We start from the raw sequence: 25,283 nt of genomic DNA, 5'->3' as shown, positions 1-25,283 counted from the left end.
TTTTGTTCTTGATGTAACCATGGAATCATTTCCAGTTTGTAAAATGTATTATTTTTGGAACCATGAAAATACTCACCTATACTCAAAGCTGAAAACTGCAGTTGATTTGAAAGAACAGTGGTTTTTAACAATGATGCTTTTTTGGAAATGTTAAATTCTTTAGAAACTAAGTATTCTCAACATTCAAAATATTATTGAACATTAGTCAGCATCTAGTGCTATTAAAAAAATGTTGATATACTTTGTATGACAGCTGAGAATCCATGCTAAGGAAATTCCCTAGAATTTAAAAAAAGAACTAACTGGACTAAAATATTGTTTTAATGATTTTTGTTACTTAGGAAAATGGAAAACAAGGCGGCCTCAGTTGGAAACATTGAATGTAAATTATATTGCATCTCCTTGATTAGCTAGTAAGTCTCCATTAACAATTACAGAATAGTAAGCAAATTAAGGCTAATAAGATTATAGATGATAAATTATGACAGGATTTAACCCTTTTTTTTTGTAGTTTTAAATTTTATTTTTAAGATTGTTTGCATAGTTGAGAGGGATGCATGCACACAGGGTCTCCAATAAGAGTGGGGAGGATTAGAAATGGAGGAAGGGTGGTGGAAAAAATGTTCCAGTTTTTCTTCTTCTGTGTCCCCAGGAAGGAAAGGGGAGAGGGATTATTGCTTGCTGTCAAGCTACTGCTACCTCATCACCCAGGGATGGGTGACAGTGACTGATGGCGCCTTAGGGAGCCTCCTGTGGGGAAGACCGTTCTGAGGGTGTTACTTGAATGGTTTTGATAGTGTTGAGACATCATTGGCTTCGATGCATCAGGGTTGAGAAAATCCTTCCAAGGTCTGTTGGCTGACCAGGTCCATCTTAGTGCATTCACAAGCCCAAAAACATATTGCTTGGTCGGGAGAGTGCTCTAATGTGTTCTGCTTTCCATCCTCTGATGAGGCACTCACAGTACTCTGCTGGCCTAAATGAACTGACTGTCATGTCCCCCATGTGCATCTGGGCATGTTGTCCACTGTACAGGCATCAATAACCATGGAGGCTGTGGGTGCTGTGGCCCAATCTGAGATGGCCTACCCCCAGTGTGTTCATTCTGCTAGCAAGTGCTACAGCCTGGCTCAGCCTGGCCCACACCCATCCTGGCTCTCAACAGTGGGTGCTCCAGCCTAGCCCAACCCAACCTAACCCCAGACCTGGCTCTCATGTGAACATGCAGAGGCTGGAGTCTAACCCAGCCCATATGCTTGCTGCTGGTTGATGTAACCTTGTCCAGCCCAGTCCACCCTCAGCCCTAGTTTTTGCATTCACCAGTGGGAGCTGCAGCCTAGCAGGCGATACCCCAGTACTCCCCTACCAGGCATTTTCCCATCCCGGATCTTGTACATGCTGCCAGGTGCTTCAAATTTGCCTGGAGTAGCTTACCCACTTTCCCAGCTCTCACTGATAGGTGAGCTATCAGTTGTAGCCTAATCCAGCTAGACACAGCCCACACCCAGTCCTGGCTTTCATGTATGCCAATGGATGCTGTGGCCTGGCCCAGTCTGGCTTGACCCCAGACTTGGCCTACACAAATGCTGACAAGTTCTACAGACTTGCCTGCCTGGTCTGCCTTCAGCCTCAGCTAGTGTGTTCCCCAAGTTCCTCAACCAGAGGTGCTCCAAGATCAGGTCACACGTGTCAGCCTGTTCTGCCCTCAGTCCTGTGCTGTGCTGGCCCAGCCCAGCTCCCTCCCAGCCTCAGATCCTCTCCAAGCTCCAGCTCCCGTGAGTATCAGCTGAGTTCTGCCATCCAATCCGGCTCAGCTTGTCACCACCACTAGCTCTTTATTCAAACCAGCAGATAAACTGCAGTCTCTCAGAGGCAAACCAATAGTCTCCTTTAACAGTTTCTCCCAGATGGGATTCTCTGGCATTCTGGTGGGTGCTATGGCCCACCCCCTGCTCCAACACTGATGGGTGGGTACTGTGTCCTAGCCCAGCCAAGCAGGCCATGTAGCTTCAGCTTTTGCGTGTGCCAGCAGAAGGCGGCGATAATGGTTTAGCCAACCCATGTCTCCCACATGGGCAGGTGCCTTGTCTTGAGCCAGATATACCCTCCAGTTTCCCCCCTCTAAACCATTCCATCTCAGATCCCTCACCTATCTGGAGTACAGTAGCCCAGCTTGTAAAAGACTCCAGAAGTCATTCCCCACCTGTCAAACATGCCCTCTGCCGCTCCCACTCCAACACATCACCACATCTCCTCCCAGGAGCTGTCTGCAGCCCCACCACCACCACCACCAGGAGGACAGCATTCCCTGCCTTCCCTACATATCTTAAAAAAAAAAAAAAAAAAGGTAGGGACTAGCGCAGTGACCTCGTGGCTAAAATCCTTGCTTTGAACACACCAGGATCCCTATGGGTGCCGGTTCTAATCCCGGCAGCTCCACTTCTCATCCAGCTCCCTGCTTGTGATCTGGGAAAGCAGTGGATGATGGCCCAAGGCCTTGGGACCCTGCACCGTGTGGGAGACCTGGAAGAGATGCCTGGCTCCTGGCTTCAGATCGGCACAGCACTGGCTGTTGTGGTCACTTGGGAAGTGAATCATGGGATGGAAGATCTTCCTCTGTCTCTCCTCCTCTGTATATCTGATTTTGCGATAAAAATAAAAATAAATCTTTAAAAAAAAAAGATTAAGCAACTATGCTGGCACACTGGTATAGTTAACACAAATTTGGCGTTAACCAGGTCCAGAATGCCCACCAGCTATCAGCTGCTTTTCACCCTTGGTGTAACACTTGCCTAGAAAAAATACAACCTAGGCTGCTTGCTACAGCTTGGGAACAAGTTTTAGCAACAGGAATTGTTTTTAAAACAATGCCCATGCATGGTAAGCCATCCCTTGAGGTGAACACATGACATTTTGAACTGTCAGGAATCAAGTCATTCTTTCACTTCCAGTCCAGCTTGTTAAAGCATTCCAGGAGACAGCAGATCTGAATCAAGTATCTGGGTCGCTGCTACCTGAGAAGGAGACAGGTGCAGGTCTTGGCTTCAGAATGGGAGTTAGCTTGAGTTCCACGCCCAGCGGCTGCAGGCATCCGGAAGTGAAGCCAACTGATGGCAGATTCTTGCTGTTGCTGGCACTACTACTGTCATTATATTGTCTTTCAGATAAATAAACTTTAAAAAGAAAAAAAAATGGATTGGGAAATAATTTTTTTAATAACAAATTTCAGTTGTAATATTAGCACACTGGAGCTAGAAGCTCTCTTTAATTCAGTCTTGCTTAGAAATGTTCTCTTGTTGCATTGTCTTTTAATATTAAAAATAATATAGATGGGGCCCGGCGGCGTGGCCTAGCGGCTAAAGTCCTCGCCTTGAAAGCCCCGGGATCCCATATGGGTGCCGGTTCTAATCCCGGCAGCTCCACTTCCCATCCAGCTCCCTGCTTGTGGCCTGGGAAAGCAGTTGAGGACGGCCCAAAGCTTTGGGACACTGCACCCACGTGGGGGACCCGGAAGAGGTTCCAGGTTCCCGGCTTCGGATCGGCACGCCCCGGCCCGTTGTGGCTCACTTGGGGAGTGAATCATCGAAGGAGGATCTTCCTCTCTGTCTCTCCTCCTCTGTGTATATCTGGCTGTAATAAAAATAAATAAATCTTTAAAAAAATAATATAGATGCTTGTATATAACTACACACTGAGTTCTTAAAATAGTTTGTGTCAGGTTTTCCTCATCTGATATCCCTCCCTAAATGCAGCAGGATAGCAGGCTGGTGTCTGTTATGGGACCTAACTTGAAATCTTGCAGTGAGACAGCATGTCGCTTGGCCTTACTTCATGTAATGTGTGACTGCTTAATTACTGGATGACTCAGGAAGCATTAAGTACTTGAACACCCTGATCCAAAGTAACCTCTGGGTTTTTTTTAAGATTTGTTCATCTTGAGGGCTGCGGGAGAGGACGTCTAGCTCGGATCCCGAACCCAGTCCGCCATGTGCCCATGGCTCATGGCGGGCTGGGCCCGGACATGCCTGGGTGCGGCCTGCTTCCTTCTGGGGTGAGTACGCCGAGGGGGGAGGCCTCCGTGACTGGGCATGTCCGGGACCCACCCAACACCCTCATTGGGTGGTGGGTGAACGGGATTGGGGAGGGGCGCAACCTCGGGCCTGCAGGATTTAACTTCCGGCTGCCAGAGGCGAGCCGAGGGCTGCGGGAGAGGACGTCTAGCTCGGATCCCGAACCCAGTCCGCCATGTGCCCATGGCTCATGGCGGGCTGGGCCCGGACATGCCTGGGTGCGGCCTGCTTCCTTCTGGGGTGAGTACGCCGAGGGGGGAGGCCTCCGTGACTGGGCATGTCCGGGACCCACCCAACACCCTCATTGGGTGGTGGGTGAACGGGATTGGGGAGGGGCGCAACCTCGGGCCTGCAGGATTTAACTTCCGGCTGCCAGAGGCGAGCCGAGGGCTGCGGGAGAGGACGTCTAGCTCGGATCCCGAACCCAGTCCGCCATGTGCCCATGGCTCATGGCGGGCTGGGCCCGGACATGCCTGGGTGCGGCCTGCTTCCTTCTGGGGTGAGTACGCCGAGGGGGGAGGCCTCCGTGACTGGGCATGTCCGGGACCCACCCAACACCCTCATTGGGTGGTGGGTGAACGGGATTGGGGAGGGGCGCAACCTCGGGCCTGCAGGATTTAACTTCCGGCTGCCAGAGGCGAGCCGAGGGCTGCGGGAGAGGACGTCTAGCTCGGATCCCGAACCCAGTCCGCCATGTGCCCATGGCTCATGGCGGGCTGGGCCAGGGCGGCCAGTGCGCCATTTGGCGCCAGGCTGTGCCTACTGGCCGCCCGGCCGGGGAGCTCTGGGGTATTGGACATCTGAATCGCTGCTGAGATAGCTCTAGAGTGACCCCACTGTTTCTGGGATCTGAGTCAATCCTAAAGATTCCCAATGCCAGTAACTCTTCCTTTGAAGAACTTCCAATCCCTTAACAATGCTGAGCTTTGAACACCTATCAAGTAAAAGATAAGCTCCGGCTTGTGTAGCAGGCTGGCACCTAATGGTCCTCGGAGCAACCACGTGCAGGTGTGTGATTTACAGCTAGGAACGGTCCCAATCTGGGAAGCCACAGCTGGGATGAGGTTCCCACCAAGGGGTGTATGTGCTGGAATGGGGGCTGCGTTCTATCTAGGAAACAGTTGCAGTCACCCGAGGCACTAGTGTGGGCTGGGATTGGATGCACCAGGCCGGTTCAGATCCCAGCACCATCTGGTGTTATGGAGAAACAGGGTAGATGTGGGACTGACTAGGCTGGGTCTCAATCCCCTTCTGAGCCATGTGTGAGCTGTATGTGGGTATGGACGAGCCATGGCTGGGCTGAAACATCCAACAACAAGAGTCAGAATGGGGTGAAAGCCAGCCAGGAAAAGCCACTGTTCCTGCTAGGACAGGAGGTGAACTGAGTAGGGTTGGCTCAAGAACCCCCTGGCAAGCGCAAAATCTGGCATTGGGAGGGGTTCTGATGGAGGAGCCTGGGCAACTCCTCTGGCAGGACACAGTCCCTGCAGGTAAGCGCGAGAAGCATGATTGGAAACAGCCCAGAATAGGCCATGGAAAGTTTCCCACTGGCATGCATTCGGCATGGGTCAGGAGCAGACCAGGCTGAATCAGTTCATGTCATCCTCTGGCAAATCCGATCACCAGAACAGAGTGTGGAATGGGCCGGGTTTGGTTGCAACAAAACCAGTACACATTCTGGAACGCCAGGGCGTGGTTGCCTGTACTGGATATGAATGCAACACCCATCCAGCACACGTGAGATCCAGGAAGGGAGGGGCAGAGCTGGCGGGGGGGTTAAGGGGCTGGTCCCCTCGCTGGACAACCACTCCCACTGGAGAGTGTTGGCTGGGATAGAGACAGACCAGACTAAGCAAGGCTACAACACCTGTGCGCTGCATGTGGACAAGATCAGGGCCACAGCATCAGCTGGCAGAAGCTGGCACTGGGGACTAATTCTGTCGAGTCAAATCACAGGACCACCTAAAGAGTGCATAAACCGGGACAGAGAGACCTGGGAGGGAAAAAGTGGGTTCCCCCTTCTTGGGTCACTATTCCCGTGGGAGGGCATGAAAACTAGGACGGGGGCTGGGATGGCTAGACAGAGGCACTCAACAACATCTGTGAGGGCTGGATGGTTGAGTCGATTAGATAGAACTAAGCTTTAATACCCATTGACAAGTACCAGAGCCAAATGGCATGGGGGACAGACTGGTCTTCTGCTACACAAATTGGCAAACCAGGGTAGGGGGCAGGCTTGGTGGGGGTTATTGTGGGTCGCCCCGACTAGGCTGCAGCTCCCACTGGTTGATGTAAGGGCCGAACCAGACTGGACTGCAACACCCATTGGTTCCAGTGCAACTCGGGACTGAAAACAGAACCAACACAGCAATTGCAACCACCAGCTGATCAGGGTGATGGACTGTGCCGGGCCCTGTGCTTGCTAGAACATACAAGAATCTGGTCTGGGAATACCTCAAAGTATCTTTGGAGATCTCCCCACTTGAACTGCTGGACTCAGAATTCTAACCAAGAAAAGACAGAAGACAGAATAGGACAATCATTCATCTCAGCTACATGTTGGCAGCGAAATATGGGACAAATGGAGACTTCATGATGGACCATATCAATCAGTGGACCACCTCATCGAGCGAAACTGGCAGTGACTCATAACTGGAGAACTATTAACTCCACTTGAGCACATATCTCAGAGCATGCCCCACATATGGGACTTGGGGTGGGCGGGAAACCGGGTGGGGCTTCTCCCTCAATATCCCCTTTTACCTCAGATACATGATGGAAACAATATGGACATAATAGCATTGCCCACCTCCCTATCCCCCTGAACCTTTTTTTTTTTTTTTTTTTTTTTTTCCTTCTCTTTCTTGATTTTCCTTCAACTATAGTTAACTATGTAAAGATTGTCAACAACAATACAATAAAATGGATTATAAAAAAAAAAAAAAAAAAAAAAAAAAAAAAAAAAAAAAAAAAAAAAAAAAGATTTGTTCATCTTAATGCTACTAAGTATGAATTTAAGACATCTGAATGATGTTTCATTTTGCAGGATCTGCAGCTTGAGGAATTAAAGCAGCAAGTTTCCACATTAAAATGTCAGAACGAACAGCTCCAGACAGCAGTCACACAGCAGGTGTCCCAGATCCAGCAGCACAAGGATCAGTATAATCTTCTCAAAGTGCACCTGGGTGAGTGGAGCTGGCGTCACTACCACAGTCTTCAGGGCAGGCTGTCCCCCAGAGCTGGAGCAGTCAGCTCGTGTTTGTGGGCAAGTCTTTGTCTGAACTGAATTACTAGTGCAAAACAGTAAGTCACAGTTTTAAAGCATAACAGCACAGTAGTTCATATATATCTGTGGAGTCTGAAGCCCAAGCTCCCTGCTGCATGTTTGATGATCCGTTCCAGCCCTGGCTGCACTCAACAGCCCCTGAGCTGCCTTTTTTAAGATACCAGTTCGGAGACCCCACTGGAATGTCAGGTTAGTCTGGAATTGATCCAGGCCCCTGCAGTTAACCCCAAGCTCCCATTATGATTCTGGTGGATAACCAGCTGCCATTTCTGGATCTGCAAAATGGAGCTGATGGTGGTGGCTGTGTCCACCTGGTGATTAATGGCATGGTAGATGTAAGATTCTACTTCATATTCAGAGGCTTGCGTTTAGTATCATCCCATAGAGCCTAATGATTGAAAGGCTGGCTATTTACCAGTACAAAAGTTTTTTATTTGTGTGGAGTAAGTAATAATTTCAGAAAGAAAATTTTTTTTCTTCTTTATTTGTGATAGTCCTTATAGAAAGCTATTTCTCTGTAAAGAATTTATTTTCCTGAAGATTTATTTATGGGCCGCCGTTATGACATAGTGGTTTAAGATACCACGTATCCCATGTGGGCATTGGTTCAAATCTCATCTGCTCCACTTGCAGTCTAGCGCCCTGCTTAACACACCTTAGAAAGTGATGGCGTACCTGCCACCATGTGGAAGAGCTGAATGGAGTTTCTGGTGCCAGCAACACAGTCCTTCACTGCTGCTTCCCTGCACACATGAGCTGAGATCTGGACTGGAAGTGGAAGAACTAAGATTCAAAATTGGATTCCAATAAGGGATGTGATGCAAGAGTCTCAGATGGCAGCTTAATGCACCACACCACAGCACCACCCCGTTGAAGATTTTTTAAAGGGATTTTATCATATTTTATTAGCAGAATTGTGATTGAAACTATTATAATTCTTAGTCACAGATCTTAGTAAAAACAAAGCTTCTTTCTCCACCCAAAAACCCTGAAAATGTCGTCAGTTCACTGTTTTTATCAGTATGTGCTTCTGCAAAGATAAAATGCTATTGCAGAAGTGCCGCCAGTGTAACTGAAGGAAGGAAATTGTATTTGAATGGTACTTTTATATTAATCTTAAATTTCCATCATCTGAGAGCCTAAGTTTCATGCTGCCTCTTCACATGTCACACTTCTCCACCAGGGAAGGACAGTCAGCCTCAGGGCCCTCACAGTAACAGCGCTCAGATGAATGGCATTCAGCCGGAAGAAATGAACAGGCTGCGAGAAGAGATCCAGGAGTTGAAAAGTAAACAGGAACTGTTACAGAGCCAGCTGGCGGAAAAGGACTCTTTGATTGAGAACTTGGTAAGTGAGTGTCTTGAAGTTTTTTAATTAAGAGGTCAAGGGTAATTTTCATTGTTCTGCTTGTTTGTTTTGCTGAATCTCTTAAGGCAGAAAATCTTAACACGTGAGTACCCCTGGTCTGGGACCAGATGTGTTAGAGATGTGCATTAACGATGGAGTATTTACGTAAAGATAATTAGACATCTTGGAATGAGATCACCATCTATCCATAAACTTTGTGTTTTGTATTACCTGTAAACAATCTGAAACTCATTTTATACCATATGTTTAGTATGCCTGTGCTTTTCACTGTGACCACCCCACATGAGAGACCGAGTGTGGCGTTTCTGTGTGTGGCATCATGTCAACATGGAAGAACGTTTGGATTTTAGAGCATGTCAGATTAGGAACATTCAATCTGTATTAAGAATTTTAGATTACATTGTTCTGAGCCTTAAACAAGGTATTCTTTAGTACATGGAAATCACTCGATACATGGCTGTTTTTGTACTCCTCCAAATCATTTCAGAGAGGTGTTTAGATTTAGTAAATCGCTGGGTCTGAGTATAAATGTATTAGCTAAGAGAAAAGTATAAATATATACTCTGTTAAATTTTTACTTTTTGTATAAAAAATTATGGGGTTTTTTTGGTATCTGTATAGATTCAGCTTAAATGTGCATAGTTTTGTTTTGGTTTTTTTTTCCGATCTCTTTAGACCGATTTATGTTATAGTTTATTTCTGTGCTATTTGTAGAAATCATCCCAAACAACAGCTGGCAGAAATGAGCAGTCTTCAGCAACAACTCTAGTTGCAGATTCTGAAAAGATTGCGGAATTAAAAGAGGTAATTTTCCAGCTTTTTACTAGTTCTACTTTGTTTTGTCTTGAATAATAGGAGAACTGTGTTGTCAGATGTAACCAAAATCTCATAGTTAAGACAGCCATGTGAAATGGCTGTTTTAGTTGTACATTGATTGGTGTTTTGCTTTCTATTTTGTTTTAATTTTTAAATGATGTTCTTAACAGATCACAGCATCTCATCCAGATTATTTGTAGATTATCACTGAACTATATATAAACTCTTCCCTGTGGTTTTCATATTCTGTGTACTGGGATAATTACTTTGTATTAATTACTTTGTATTACTCACTATATAAACCATTTTTTGCTGGAGATTATTGAATTTTAGATAAAAAAGAAAAACAGGAGGCACGCCTGTTTATGTCTCAGATATAAATAAGCTTTTTGTACTGTGGTAATTTATAATATCTGGAAAAGTTAATTAAGCTTTTCTTCTACTTACTTATTTATAAAAATTAAAAATTCCTGTTAAACTTGATAATGCATATTATCTAGTGAGAGAATTAATTGTATTTATTCCAGGAAAGAAAGCAATTGCACGCAGTGTAGGAGGTGGAGCAGAAACCTGAAGGGATCGTAGTGTCATTAGCGTTAACTTTCCTGAACAAATTGAAAGTTTTTTGTTTTCTTTCCTTGTTTGTCTTCTTCCTCTCATTTTATTAAGGGAATGCAGATCACCTTAACAGACGGTGACCACTGCTCCTAACTGGTGTGAGTTCCTCCTTGGGTCATCAGCTGGCAAGGTCGATCTGAGAGGGGAGTGACTGGGTTGTCTTCTTTGACAAATCTGTTCTCAGAGTAGATTCTAAAGTCAGACTTAAATCTCTAGTCATGAAGGACTTTCATGTCCTGTGTGGTGAAAACTTGTCACGCTCTTAAATTTATCAAGTCTGTTTAAAAATTTATCAAATTTAAGTGAGATTAAGTCATTAATATGTAATCTGTAAATTCTATATAAACTTTTGTTTTCAAGATTTATTTGTTTGTATTCAAAAGCCAGATTTACTAGAGAAGGAGAGACAAAGATTTCCATCCACTGGTTCACTCCCCAAGTGGCCACAATGACCGGAGCTGAACAGATGCGAAGCCAGGATTTCTTCCATGTCTTGCACATGGGTGCAGGGTCCCGAGGCTTTGGGCCGTCCTTGACTGCTTTCCCAAGCCACAGGCAGGGAGCTGGATGGGAAGTGGAGCAACTAGAATACAAACTGGTGCCCAAATGGGATCTCAGCACGTCCAAGATGAGGATTTAGCCACTAGGTTACTACTCCAGGTCCCATTCATGAGCTTTTGAAAAACATTTACTTATTTGTTTGAAAGGCAGAGATAAAGAGAAGGAAGGGGAAGAGATCTTTCATACGCTGACTTACTCCCAATATAACCAGAATGCCTCAGACTAGGTCAGTCCAAAGTCATGAGCCTGGAACTCCCTCTGAGTCTGCTACATTAGCACCAAGGCACAGGTACTTGGTCCATCTTGTACTCCTTTCCCAGGGACATTAGCAGGGGGCTGGGTCAGAACTGGATCTTCAAGGACACACGGAATAGTTCCCGCTTGGAATGCTGCTGTAGCAGGTGGCAACTTCGTTTGCTTGTGCCACAGAACTGGCTGTAATTTTTTTTTTTGAATGGGATCTCAAAAGCAAGCAGCAGAACTGAATGTGTAATTTATCATCTTGAACTATTCTTTCTTTCTTTCTTTTTAAATTATTTCATAATAATCTTACTTAGTTGATTAGGGTGCAAAGGGTCAAGGGCTACAGGGTGAAAGTGGGTAATACCATTGTTTCCGCACTAATATTATCATTTTTCCCTGTATCTGTGGTCAGGGCAGAAACAAAGGGAAAAGCCCCACCCAGCCTCCCACCCATCCCAGATCCCCTCCTCACGCTCCGAGGGTCCTGCTCAAGCAGTTTTGATAGTTCATCAGTTCTGGATTGCTGCCAGTCTCGCTGTTCCAATCACAATGAACCCTATTCAGAGTCCACTGGCTGACAGTCTCTTCATGGTTGGGGTTCTAAGATCAGCAGTTCAGTTGGAGGGATCTCCAAAGAAACTTCGTCTGAGATGATCCCAGACCTGATTCTTGCGTGAGTTTGCTAGTACAGGGTCCAACACTGTCTGTCACACCAATCAGCTTATGTGCATGCTGGTCGTTGGGATTGCTGGGTTCGTTCTGTTTCCAGCCCTGTCTTCCTCGTGAACCAACAGGTATTATAGTCCAGCTCGATCCTACCCACTTCATACTCGGTCCTCACGCAAACCAGTTGGAGCTGCAGCCTAGTTGGGACGACTCCCCATAACCCCCACCAGTTCTGCCCGCTACCCTGGTTCCCGTGCTTGCCAGTATGTACTGCAGGCTTTTGTCAAGTCTGTCCCACATCCTGTTTAGCTCTCGCACATGTCAGTGGGCATTGAAGCCTAGTTAAACCCAACCAACCTACTATCCAGCCCACACACCTACTGGCAGATGCCTTTCTGTCCAACCACCCCTGCCCCTGTCCTGGCTTTCGTGCTGTCCAGTGAGAGTGGTAACCCCAAGGGAGGTGCCACACCCACTCCCAGATTATGCACTCTCCAGGTGGTTCTGGCATTTGACTTCACAGAATTAGCTCCCAGTGCCAGCCTCTGCCAGCTAGTACTGCGGCTAAGCCCAACCAACCCTCACCCACTCTAATTTTGGCTTGCACCAGTTGGAACAGTCAGCCCACCATGGCCCTTCCCTTATCCAGCTCACATGAGGCCCACAGGTGTTATAGCCCAGCCTTGTCTGGTCTGTCCCCATCACAACTCACACTCTCCAGTGGGAATGGTTGTCTAGCAGGGGAGCCCACATTCCCCTGCCGGCTTTGCCTCCTTCCCCACCAGTTCTCATGTGTGCTATTTGGGCGCTGCAGCCACATCTGGTATGGTTCACCTCACCTTGGCATTCGTTAATGTGCACTGGTTTGTGTAGCAACCAAACCTGGCTTGACCCACACTCTGTTCTGTTGCTCAGATTCGCCAGCGGGTGATGTGAACAGGTTCAGCCTGGTCTGCCCCCAACCCATGCCATGTGTATGCCAGTGGGACTCCCTCCATGACCTGTTTTGGGCTGTTTCCTGTTGTGCTGCTTGTGCTTACCTGCAGGAACTGTGTCCTGCCAGAAAAGTTGTCCAGGCTCTTCCCTCAAAAACTCTCCCAGTGCCAGATTTTGCGCATACCAGTGGGTCCATGAGCCAGCCCTACTCAGTTCACCTTCTGTCCTAGCAGGAACAGTGGCTTTTCCTTATTGGCCTTCAACCCAATCTGGTTCTTACTGTTGGATGTTTCAACCCAGCCACAGCTCTTCCATACCCCCATACAGCTCACACATGGCTCAGTAAGGGCTGAAACCTAGCCTAGTCTGTCACACTTCTCCCCTGGTCCTCCAGAGCACCAGATGGTGTTGAAGTCTGGCCAGGCTTGGTGTTTCCAGTCCCATCCACACTTGTGCCAAGTGAGATTACAACCGTATCCTGATCAGAACGCAGCCCCAATTCAAGCCCATGAGCTCCTTGGTGGGAAACAACCCAGCTAGGGTGTCCCCTTAGCTCTTCAACCGGGCCTATTCCTAGGCTTAGATCACATGCAGGCCAGTGGTTGTTCCGACTCAGCTTTGCAGAGCCCCTCACTTGTCCTGGCTCCTTAGATACTGTGGCTTAGCTTCCCTGTCTCACGCAGATCAGTAGGTACAAGGGCCTGCTTGGCATGACCTGTGCTCCAGCCTGATTTCAGTTGTTTGTTATGAGTTAAGGTTTGTTCGTCCTTGCCCATTCTTCCCCCTTCCAGTGGCAGCCCGGCCCACCCCACATCCTGTTTTAGGATGCACATTCAGGTGCTGCTGCCTTGACCTGCACTGATTGTTGTGGGTTCCCTTACCTGTGAGTGATGGCAGGTGGCATGGTCACATCTAGTTTAGTCCATCCCAACCCCAGCTTGCAAGCTAACCAGGGGACTTGTATTTCCACAGGGTTGGGCCCACACAACCCCACAGAGTCTGCCCCCAGACCAAGGTCTCTCACATGCTGGATAGTGTCTTGACCCTGCTAAATGTGACCACTCCACCACCCAGTCGGGTAATGGTACCTAACACTGCCGAAGAGGCCCCCATCCATAGCTTTGGTGTGGGCTGGTGTGTGGCGATCAGTGATGTTCTATGCTAACAGCCCATCTCTGGATTCCTAATTGTGCTGGTGAATCTGTCTAACCCAAATGATCTGATGGATACTTCCCTCCAAACCACCAGGTCTCAGTCCCCACGCATGCCTGAAACGTTCATGACCCTGTCACTGGGAATCACCCAAAATTCACTTCTCACCTACACTAAAACTGGCCTTAGTCATAGGTGTCCCCAGGCAGCAACTACATATCTTAAAAACCCCAGAGTTCACTGCCAGGGGGCCAGCAGGCAAAGCCTGGCACCACTTGGTGCAGTGGCCTCCCAAGACCTAGGACTCATTCACTGCCTTCCAGCAGTGTCTTTGGCGTGAATCCCCAGCGTTGGGTCCAACCCGGCAGGGGCACCCCCCACAGCCACCACACTGCAGGGAGCGGCAGTTGTCCCCAACCCCAAGGCCCGAACCGAACTATTCTTTAGACATAGATTTTACAGTGTCATTTTAAAAGGAAAGTGTGACTTCACACGGCACAATGAAGAACAGGAATATTGTTGACATTTTTGTTTCTGGAATCACTGTTTTGTGCAGCAGTTAAGCCGTTGCTTGGGCTGCCGGCATGCCCTGTCAGAGTGCTGGCTCAGATCCTGGCTGCTCTGCTTCCTCTCCACCTCCTGTTGGTCTGCACCCTGTGAGCTAGCCTACAACAGCCCAGGCAGTTGGTTCCCTGTCACCCAAAGGAGGGCCCAGACTGAGGCTTTTTGGTTTCAGCTTAACCAAGTCCTAGTTGTTGGGAACATTTGAGCAGTGAACCAGATAGGAAAATCTCTGTCTGTTCTGCCTGTTCTGCCTTTCAAATACAGTGAAAATACATAAATTAAGGGTTTTTAAATTAGGTTTGTTCTGTGTGCAGGCATTTTCTTGATTGAATTAATGGTGTTTGTGATATGGCTTAACTGTTTTTGACTCTTAGGAACTGGCAACATTAAAATCTCAGTTAAATTCGCAATCTGTGGAGATCACCCAGCTACAAACAGAAAAACAGGAGCTGGTGCAAAAGGCAGAAGCATGTGTGAGTTGGCTCCCTGCCCCCGCCGTGGGAAGGTGGTGAACACGGGGCTCATGTGTTTCTCGGCCGCAGTGAAGATGCAGCAGATTTGTCGCGTTGCACCTTGTTGCTCTTGAGGCTGCACGCTAGCCGGAGTTCCTGACGGCTCTTGGTGATGCTGACTGGCAGCTCACAACCAGGCTGCTGGCAGGGAAGCCTGGCCAGCTGCCCAGTGGCTCCTCTAGCAGGCATTAGCTCCAATCCCTGCCCCTTCCTCCCTGGCTGGCGGCCTCTCCGCTGGTGAGTCGGCATCCTGTTGGCTTTCCATGAAATGGGTGCAGTCCACGCCACGCGACAGAGGTCTGTGTAGATCCTCCTCAGCCTCATCTCAGAGCCGGTTAATTGAATCCATTAGTCACAGAATCTTTTCATACATGATTGTCCAGCCACACCCTTGATTTCTCCCAACACACTTTTTGGGTTTTTGCAACGTGAAAGTTCTCCAGTTGATTCCTATTCACTCAACAATTCCTTCAGTTTCTCTCTCCTCACATTTTATCCTAAGCATCCAAGAGAAACGAGGCTGCTCCCCAACACCTTGCTTTGAAATCCCCTGTTAAATATCTGTGTTTGTCACATGTACGTTCTACTTCAAGAAAAACACTAGAACACACTTCAGCCAAATTCTGTGACATTTTGGTGGAGAATTCTTCCCTCCAGCTTTCATTAACGTGCTGTTTGTTTCCATCTGACACTTCACCTGAAACACCTTCAGCATTCATTTTTCTGCCAGCATTCTGTTCTTGATCACTGTACGTATCTGTAACCATTGCAGCATTCTGTACAATTATTCTTCTCTCTTTCTGAGCTTTCACCAGAGTCACCTTTAATGCTCATGATGTTTAGTTTTTTTTTTTAAGTAAATATGTTGTGGTTAGATATTAATATTGTTTTCTAATTGAGTCGCGAAATAGCACAAAACACAGAACAAGAGTACCTTGTTCACTGCCCCAAATGTTCACATGGCCATGGAGACTGAAACTAGGAGCATTGAATGTCATCCAGGTCCCCACTGCCTCCCAGGGAGCCGAAATCAGGAGCTGGAGCAGGTGTCACACCCCGCCACCCCATGGACTGGCCTCGTGGCAGTATTGGGAAAGCCAGCATCTCTGACACTGGAATCCATACAGGCACAATGTCATGTCCCATGCTTGCCATGCAGCTGTGCAGTGCAGACCTGAGAAAAGCAGTGGAAGGTGGCCAAGCGTTCAGGCCTCTGCCACCCATGTGGGGGGCCTGGATGAAGCTCCTTGCTGTTGCCTAGATCGGTCCTGACCATTGCGTGCCTCCAGGGGGTGACTCAGCAGTTAAATATCTCTGTACAACTTGACTTTCAAATAAATAAATCGATGTTTAAAAAAAAAAAAAAACATACTCGACCATTCCAGTGTGAGGTTGGACGTGGTTGTCCTAACCAGTGGCTTAGCTAGGCAGAGGGCCCTCAGTGACGTCTACATTTCTACCAGTTGTCTGTTCAGAGTGTCCAGGCTTTGTCTAACAGGTACTTTTCCAGCAGCTACCTGTCACATAGTCCAGAGCCACTTCTTCACTTTCAGCTATTTGCTGCATAAGTATCCCACACGTTGTTATTTTGTGGGAAAAAAGTAAAGAAAGACTGACTGGAAAACTGATTTTTTTTTTTAAGATTTATGTATTTTTTTTAATTGGAAAGTCAAATATACAGAGAGGAGGAGAGAGAGAGAGGAAGATCTTCTGTCCGATGATTCACTCCCCAAGTGAGCGCAACGGCCAATGCTATGCCAATCCGAAGCCAGGAGCCAGGAACTTCCTCTAGGTCTCCCATGCGGGTGCAGAGTCCCAAGGCTTTGGGCTGTCCTCCACTACCTTCCCAGGCCACAGGCAGGGAGCTGGATGGGAAGTGGAGCTACCGGGACTAGAACCGGCGCCCATATGGGATCCTGGCGCATTCAAGGCGAGGACTTTAGCCACTAGGCCATGCCACTGGGCCCTGAAAAACTGATTTTTAAGAGTACTTCAGTAGTATTTAACAAAATATTTACATTCTGACAGTTAATGGTTTCTGGCTCAATTTATCTACCTGTCTGAGATAAAGTTACCCTACATGAAGTCTCTAAGGGAAAGGCTGTGAGAAGTAACCTGGCCTTGTTGGGTGCTCTGTTGCCACACAGTAGAGGTGTCTCACTGTTTACTTTTCTCAGCTCGCTCTGTAGCTACCTCAGCCTTCCCCCTGCTCTCATTGATAAGTGGTGCTGCTCCACTGTGGGACAACCTAACCTGTGGGGAACATGTTATAGGAGATAAATACAGAGCAATTATATATTTTTTTGTTGTTTGATGTAAAATTTCAAAATAGCAAGAATAATAAATTACTACTTTGGACATTCACGTTTTTTTTTCCAATATCTGCTTTTAGGCAAAATCGGTTCCTGTGCAAGGAGAGAGTGAAAGTGTTACTGCTGCTAAAAGTACTGATGTAGAAGGCAGACTGTCGGCACTGCTACAAGAGACTAAAGAACTAAAGGTTAGTTTTCGGAGAAACTGTTATTTGTTGCACAAAGTATGAACTCCAGAAAATAGTTTTTTGGTATTTTGTTTGTTTGTTTTCTCACTTAATCCCTGAGATTTATGAAGAAAGCTAATGTGATACAATTTTATCTCACAATACTTCCTGTTTTGGTGACTGAAGATTACACAGATCTGTTTTAGTTTCATTTCAGGTAGTGGTATTAAGTATGCAAAGTAGCATATATGCACATACAATGAAAATAAAATTCCTTGAGACTATTACAACAGTAGCCAATTACAGTAACAAAACAGTAAAAAATTAGCATAAATTTAGCTAATACACAAGCCTCACATACGCAAAGGAACATAGGCACATTCAGTCCTGTTGTGACAGGAACATCAGAATAAATAACATGAAGAAAGGAATGAGGTAGTATTACTAAAAATGAAAGGGGGGCAAGCATTTGGCATGGTTTAACAACCATAATATGCTGGCTACAAAACCCATGTCCCATATCGAAGTGCCTGGCTAGATTCAGAACTCAGCTGCAGCTTCCAGCTCATGCACACTCCGAGAGGCAGGGCTGTGCACTTCAGTGAGTGGATTCCTGTCTGGCGCTTGGGAGGCACTGGTTGGAGTTCACTACTCCCAGCTTTGGCTTTGGTTATGTGAGGTTTGCCCAGCCGTGGTCTTCGCAGACTCCTCTCTCCTCTCCTCTCCTCTCCTCTCCTCTCCTCTCCCCTCCCCTCCCCTCCCCTCCCCTCCCCTCCCCTCCCCTCCCCTCCCCTCCCCTCCCCTCCCCTCCCCTCCCCTCCCCTCCCCCCCTCCCCTCCCCTCCCCTCCCCTCCCCCCGTGTGTGTGTGTGTGTGTGTGTCTGTTTATCTTTCTGCAAGACTGACCTTCCATTGCTGGTTCACTCCTCAGATTCCATAGAAGCCAGGGCTAGTCTGTAACCAGCAGAGCCAGGAACTCCATCCCACATAGATGAAAGGGCTCCATGCACTTGAGCCACACCCACTGCCTCCCATGTGCTCTCACAGGAAGCAGAGTAGCCAGAACTCAAACAGGTGGGGAGAACCCAAGTATCTATGTAATTGTGTCATATAATACAATGTAATTACTGAAGTTAAACAATAAATAATTAAAAAAAAAAAATAGCAAAAAAAAAAAAAAAGAACTCAAACAGGCCCTCTCATATGGCCTGTGAGCATCCCAAGAGAAGGCTTTAACGCACTGTGCCACATTACCCACCCCAAATTACTGTGTTTTTACACCGTGAATTTTATTTGAAACTATTTTCTTTCTCATTTGTGTGTATGAAGTTGTAATATCTTTTTAACATGAATTTGAGTTGCTAATTTTTTTTCAAATGTTTTATGTTTTTACTGGAGAAACAGAGACAAAGATACATACAAAGAGAGACAGAGCGGCCACCCAACAGCAGGGTTAGGCAGGCATCAAAGCAGGAGCCAGAAATTCATGTGCATGACAGGAACCCAACCACTTCGTCACCACTTCCACCCAGAGTCTGCGTTAGCAGGTAGTTGGAATTAGGAGACAGGGCCAGGTATTGAACCCAGGTACTTGGAAATGAGGGGCTCGTGTCCTAACTAGCATCTTAACCAGTAAGCCAACTAACTGCCCATTCCTTAAGTTTTCATTCTGGCGTTAACCAGCCTACTGCCATATGTTTTATGTATCTGCTACTCTGATTACCTGAAATGATATTATGTTGTGATCTCTTATGAAGCATGGAGAATTTTTTTGTTTGGTTGGTTGGCTTTTTGAGAGATGGAGGGAAACTAGACAGAAAAACAGGAAAACCTCCCAGCTACTGACTGGTTTAGGCTCCAGATGTGCTGCAGCAACCAGTCTGGCCTGTAGTTAGGAAATGGGAATGCAGCATGTATTCCCACGGCAGTGGCGGGAATCCCAGCCCTGAGCCATCAGCACTGCCTCCCAGGGAATGCATTGGTAGGCAGTTGGAATCAGGAGCCAGAGTTGGGAGTTGTTCCTTGGCATGGCACTATGGGATCCAGCGGTCTGAACTGCTAGGTCAAATGCTATTTCCTCTTAAGAAGGAGTAACTACAGTTAAACTCTGTTTTTCAAATAGCCGTCTCTGATGAACAGTGAAATAAATTCTTGTGTTACTAGGACTGTGTGTGTTAAGTCTATGGAAGTGAAAGAGCGCAGTGTTACATCTTTGACGTCCCCTCTCTGCCTTTATTTTCCTAGAATGAAATTAAAGCTCTGTCTGAGGAAAGAACTGCTATTAAAGCACAGCTGGATTCATCTAACAGCACCATCGCCATTTTACAAAATGAGAAAAAAAGACTAGAGTTGGAAATTACTGACTCCAGAAAAGAGCAAGATGATCTGTTAGTGCTGTTGGCTGATCAAGATCAGAAAATACTATCATTGAAGAATAAACTCAAGGAACTTGGTCATCCAGTAAGACTGAAATGTTTCCAAAAGTGATGTGTGTCATGTTTGCTTGGGATGCGTTTTACAGAATTTTAGTGTCTCAAGGCAAAGTGATGCCTGTATTGGTTGGGTCCTGTGCATTGCTTTCACTGCATTTGGAGAATTGACCCAAGAGGCGGAGTAGGTTCAGTGTCCATAACTTGCAGGTTGTCACTTGTGGGTGTTAGACCTGAGAAGGGATTGACTGTGAATGTACCTGTGCTAACAGGACTGTCACCACACAAGTGTGTCATCATCGTGTTTGGTTCAGACCTGTATGTGGAGGAGGTAGCCATCTGCCAGCAGAGTTAACTGATGTGATTCAGTGACAAGCAACAGGGAAGAGCCTTGCACATTGAATCAGATGGCTTATAGTCCGTAATTATTAGGATGCAGAATTTTATCAGCAGGGTGTGTGTTATCACCTGTTGAATGTGACATAAGCACATCTTCTTAACATTAAATGTCTATTTTCCCTATAGGTTGAAGAAGAGGATGAGCTTGAATCTGGAGACCAGGAAGACGAGGAGGATGAGACTGAGGACAGTGGCAAGGACCAGGACTAGTTCTGCCTCGAACATCGCTAGGGATGGTAGTAATCACGTTGTCACTTTGAAGGTGGAATCCCAGGACAGGGCTTTGGTTTGCCTCCACAGCAAATAAAGGCTTAGAAACCAAGTGGAAAACACTCACTAATAAGGCTATTGATGGTTTTTTAAAGATTGCCACCCATGTTGAAAACCCTCTAACTCTTTATACAGAAACACATTCTATTTAAATTCATCTGAACTGCCCCAAAATGTAATTTGCAAGGAACTTCAGATACCAAAAATAGACTGTTTTAAGGCATGTGGTGGCAGTGCTGTTTGCCTTAGTTTGTTGGTTTACTTTTCAGAATCTGTGACTTTATGTACTAATACATTTTGATTTAATGTGTATTGAATGGGAATCATTTCTGAATGCAATCCTTGAGTTCCTGGCTGATGGTGGTTTCCTTGTGAGGAGGTGTTTCATACAGAAACAGGCTGGCCTGGGCCAGGGGGTCCTGCAGCTCATCGGTGTCCAGGAGAGCAGGTGAGGCCGGGCAGCCTGGTGCCTCTGGCCGACCGCCTCCTGTAGCCAGAGAAGACACGGAGGACACCGGCTCAGGGGTGCTGAGGGGCCTGAGGAACTGGCAACAGTGTGCTCATGTGCTTGGTTTCCTTCCATTTAAAGCAGAAGCGCCAAAAGCAAAATTGCAAGTTAACAGCTCACACGATTCAGATTAGTATTGTTACTTGATTATCATCCAGCATACTAGGTTTCTAGTTTTAAGAAGACCCAAGCTATGATTTATATAATTTATTGTCATTTTTTGCAGAATAGGTTTAAGTCAAATAATAGATTTTTAAAAAGCAAATGAAGCAGTGTGTCAAAATTTAATGTTTTCATAATAAAAATAGATAATGTGTTCACTCAATCCCTGATCATGGTTCCCTTTTTTAGCTTTTGAGAGAAGTGTTTTTATTGCTGATGGAAAGTGAGGCAAGTAGGAGTAGTGAGGGGCATTCTGAGTACTTCCTCAATTCAGAATTGGAATTCCCAGCAGTGGCTTTCTAGAGCAGGCTTTACTTCAAGCCAAGATGGCCTAGGCTGTGGAGGTTGATGTACAAAATCTTTCTTCCAGGTTCGGTAGTAGTTTAACCAGTCCATGTGAGGCACAAACGTCGCCTGCCTTTGTGTTCCAGAGCATCTGTGAGGACTGCACTGTGTCCCCTGCCACTACCAGTCACTTACAGGACAGGCAGTATGCAGGCTCGGGTTTCGTGAAGTCTCCTGAAGCTGACACTACGTAAGGAACAGTAGGCTTATGGCTACATTTCAGGCTAACGGTGTGAGGTAAAATGGCTCAGGAATGAGAATTTCCTAACGTGAAATGCCAAAGAGCATCAGCAACTGCCAAGTCTGTGTTGGTGAGCCACTCAGTCACACACGCGGGCCTGGATCCAGAGGGACGTCTTCCCACCCAAGTACTGCCCATGGCCCAGCTTGCCTCTGGGGCCTCCCCACTGGCCTCCACCCCAGCACTGCCTGTGGCCTCGCTCACCTCTGGGGCCTCCCCACTGGCCTCCACCGCAGCACTGCCTGTGGCCTCATTCGCCTCCGGTGCCCTCCCACTGGCCTCCATTTCCAGTCTGCCCGTGGCCAGCTTGCATCTGGAGCCTTCCCACTGAACTCCATCTCCAGTCTGGCTGTGGCTGCCACACCGTGCCTTCCCGCCACTCTCCGTACTCACCACAGTAAAGCTTCTAGTGCAAATGGGCATGTGGGTGCATGCTTTGCAGTGGCCTTAGCCAGGTAGATGGGACCCTTTGTGCACCAACCCTGTTGCCTTTCAAATGTATCATAGAACTATGACTGAGACCCCCGCCGTTCCTGACTACTGTGTCCTCCACATTCAAGTATGGAGGCCTAGAGGGTACTAAAAGTTCGGAGCTTCCAGCTGTAAGAGCCCTCAGCCTCCAGTCTGAGGGACTGACTGGCCTAGCCAGCAAGGCAGCACCTTCTGCTATGTGCCAGCACCTTGGCCCTGGACTTGCCAGCCTCCAGGATTCTAACAGACTTGTTGTTTATGGGTTACCATCATCTGAACGGCCGAAAAAACAGGTGGCATGCATTTTGCTTTCTGATGAATCATTTCTGTACGTGTTCTTACCTCCACTCTTTTGTCAGCCCTCCCTCATTAAAATTGATCTCTGCACCGAGGGCTCCGTCAGTATAGCCATGGATATGAAGCTTGATTTGTTTACAATTTGAAATTTGAAACGTGTAGCTTATACCTCCAATGTCTCTAAATGGTAGAAAATCAGCCAAACTTGTTGTAACAGGTAAAGTAACATATTCATTGGGTAAGTTCAGGCCTGGCATTGTGATACAATGGGTAAAGCCATTGCTGGCAATACTGGCATTTCATGGGCCCAGCAGTGTGGCCTAGTGGCTTAAGTCCTCGCCTTGAATGCCCTGGGATCCCATATGGGCGCCGGTTCTAATCCCGGCAGCTCCACTTCCCATCCAGCTCCCTGCTTGTGGCCTGGGAAAGCAGTTGAGGACGGCCCAAAGCTTTGGGACCCTGCCCCCGCGTGGGAGACCCGGAAGAGGTTCCTGGTCCTGGCATCGGATTGGCGCACACCGGCCCGTTGTGGCTCACTTGGGAAGTGAATCATCGGATGGAAGATCTTCCTCTCTGTCTCTCCTCCTCTCTGTATATCCGGCTTTCCAATAATAATAAAATCTTTTTTTAAAAAAATACTGGCATTTCATATGAGTGCCAGTCCCAGTCCTGGATGCGCCCACTTTTAATTTTTATGTTTTGTTTTATTTACTTGAGAGGTAAAATAGGAGAGACAGAGAGATCTTCCATTCCCCAAATGGCTGCCATGGCTCACTGTGGGCCAGGCCCCAGCCCAGAACCAGGAACTCTGTCTCCAACATGGGTGGTAGGAGCTCAGGAATCTAAGCCGTGCTCTGCACCCTTTCCAGACACTTTAGCAGGGCCAGCTGTTCCACTTGTGTTCCAGGTCCCTGCTAACAGACCTGGAAAAGCAGTGGAGAATGGCCCAAGTGCTTGAACCTCAGCCACCAAGACGGAGCTCCAGATTCTGACTTCCACCTGGCCCAGCCCTTGTGGGAAGTGAACAAGAAGTTCAAAGATTCCTGTTGACCCCCCCGAACTGCTGGCCCTGTAACTGCCTTTCAAATGAGTAAGGAGAAAAATAAGAAGTGCAATGTGTTGTAACTAGTGTGAAACCTTGCTAATAGGAAACCAAACCCTTATGTTTCATAGTTGCATCACAGTTGTGTAAGAGCCTCATAATGTGTGTTGGACCTAGTAGGCTTCATGGACGCAGTAAGAATTCTTCATTCATTTAGCTATAGGCATTGGATATAGCAGTGAAAAAAAGTTGCTTGCCTGGTAGAATTCATTCCATAGTAAACAAAAACAAATATAACACAATGCCAAGTGCTTCTGAAAAGGAGTTGCATTTTATCTTGCATTTGGTGGGAAGCGAGAGAAGTGATTAGACCTGATATCTGTTTTATGGATGACCTCTCTGCTACGTTAAGAATTATCTGCAGGGAGGAGGCTAACAGCTTAGGAACCAGTGGCATGCCAGTGCTGTGTGAGCGGAAGCAGAGATCCATACTACTACATTGAAGGGGTAGGATTCGCAGCCTGATTTACAGGTGCAGAGGACTTCAATGGGGTGTGACTGCAGAAGCAAGACGAGCCCTGGGGACTGTGGTAGAGTTTGCTGAACTACAGAAGAGGAGGACGAGCAAGTGGCTGTGGTTTTTTGGCTGGCTGTTTGAGATTCAAGTGGGTACCTTCTTAAACTATGTTCAGTGAGCACAGGCAGGGCTAAAAAGGAGAACTGTGGAACTTAAATCTGTATAAGGAAGTAAGTTCCTTTTGCGAGTGTGGACTGAGCCTTGCAGCCACTGAGTCCTCAGGGGTTGCTAAGAGCTCTTCTGTGATATTAAATGAACAAATAACCCACAATAAATTTGATCATTGGAATTAAAGGAGAAGTTGAAAAAGCAGTGTCATTGAAGCTGAATTTCCTACTGTGGTTTTGGAAAATGAGGCAGTTCTTAACTACTTTAATGAAACATTTTGTTGATGCAGGCTATTTCCTTGCTAGTAAACCTAATTAAGCCTGCTTTTTGAGACATCTTTGCTAACAAAATCACAGATAATTAAACAATTGTTATGTAGAAGCTGTGCGTGTATTGCATGCTGTTTTATCAAGTTTCCTCTTTTCATGGTGATTAATGACTGCCCTGTTAACACTTCTAAAGTTATTCCAAAGTTATTCTGTGTCTTGATTGAAAACCTTCAGGGCTTTCTATTACCTTCCCAGAATGAAAAAAAAAAATTCAGATATGACATATTACCTATCTTTTTTTTTTTAAGACTCATTTTATTGGAAAGCCAGAATTTCAGAGAGGAGGAGGAGAGACAGAAAGATCTTCCATCCACTGGCTCACTGCCCAAATGGCCAAAACGTGGGTGCCGGATGCCAAGGCTGTGGGCCATCCTCTATTGCTGTCCCAGGACACAAGCAGGGTAGGGATTGGAGCAGCTGGTACATAATCTGGCACCCACATGGGATCCAGGTGCTTCCAAAGGGAGGATTAGCCAATTAAGCTATTGCACTGGGCCCAACGTATTACCTACCTTAAATGTGGTTTCCCTTCCTGCCAAATTGACCTATTTTCTGGACATAGGTTTTTTTCCTGTGTGCACCTGAAACAACTGTGAGTAGATCTAGTTCATAAGCTAACTGTTGTTAGGCAATAGGCTTGCCACTTGTGTGCAAAACAGCAAATTGCAGGTAACAGGAGACAGGGCCAGTAAGTGTCAAAACCTATGTCAGTCGCCCTGTTGGGAAGCAGTGTTGGGAACTGATGTGGTTAGGAGAGAACATGACATGTCCAGAGGACAGGAGTGGAGAAAAGTCTCTCGGGCATGCACCACCCTCAGTGAATCATGGAATTGGA

At 46.8% G+C, this 25,283-nt stretch overlaps 1 protein-coding gene across 2 annotated transcripts in view; it reads left to right on the top strand.

The window, feature by feature from the left end:
• Positions 1-21,201, top strand: part of USO1 (USO1 vesicle transport factor) — a 79,210-nt gene extending 58,009 nt beyond the window's left edge. For both annotated transcript variants that reach the window (XM_058667205.1, XM_058667204.1), the window contains 7 exons: positions 7,117-7,255; positions 8,540-8,703; positions 9,439-9,528; positions 14,655-14,753; positions 17,185-17,292; positions 19,515-19,730; positions 20,225-21,201. In XM_058667205.1, the coding sequence (XP_058523188.1) occupies positions 7,117-7,255; positions 8,540-8,703; positions 9,439-9,528; positions 14,655-14,753; positions 17,185-17,292; positions 19,515-19,730; positions 20,225-20,308 (900 nt within the window). In that variant the 3' untranslated portion in view covers positions 20,309-21,201. The remainder of the gene's footprint in view (positions 1-7,116; positions 7,256-8,539; positions 8,704-9,438; positions 9,529-14,654; positions 14,754-17,184; positions 17,293-19,514; positions 19,731-20,224) is intronic.
• Positions 21,202-25,283: the final 4,082 nt, after the last annotated feature.

Source organism: Ochotona princeps, chromosome 7 (genome assembly GCF_030435755.1).
Source record: "Ochotona princeps isolate mOchPri1 chromosome 7, mOchPri1.hap1, whole genome shotgun sequence".
NCBI classification, from domain to species: Eukaryota; Metazoa; Chordata; class Mammalia; order Lagomorpha; family Ochotonidae; genus Ochotona; species Ochotona princeps.
This window is presented reverse-complemented; position numbering and strand designations above follow the sequence as displayed.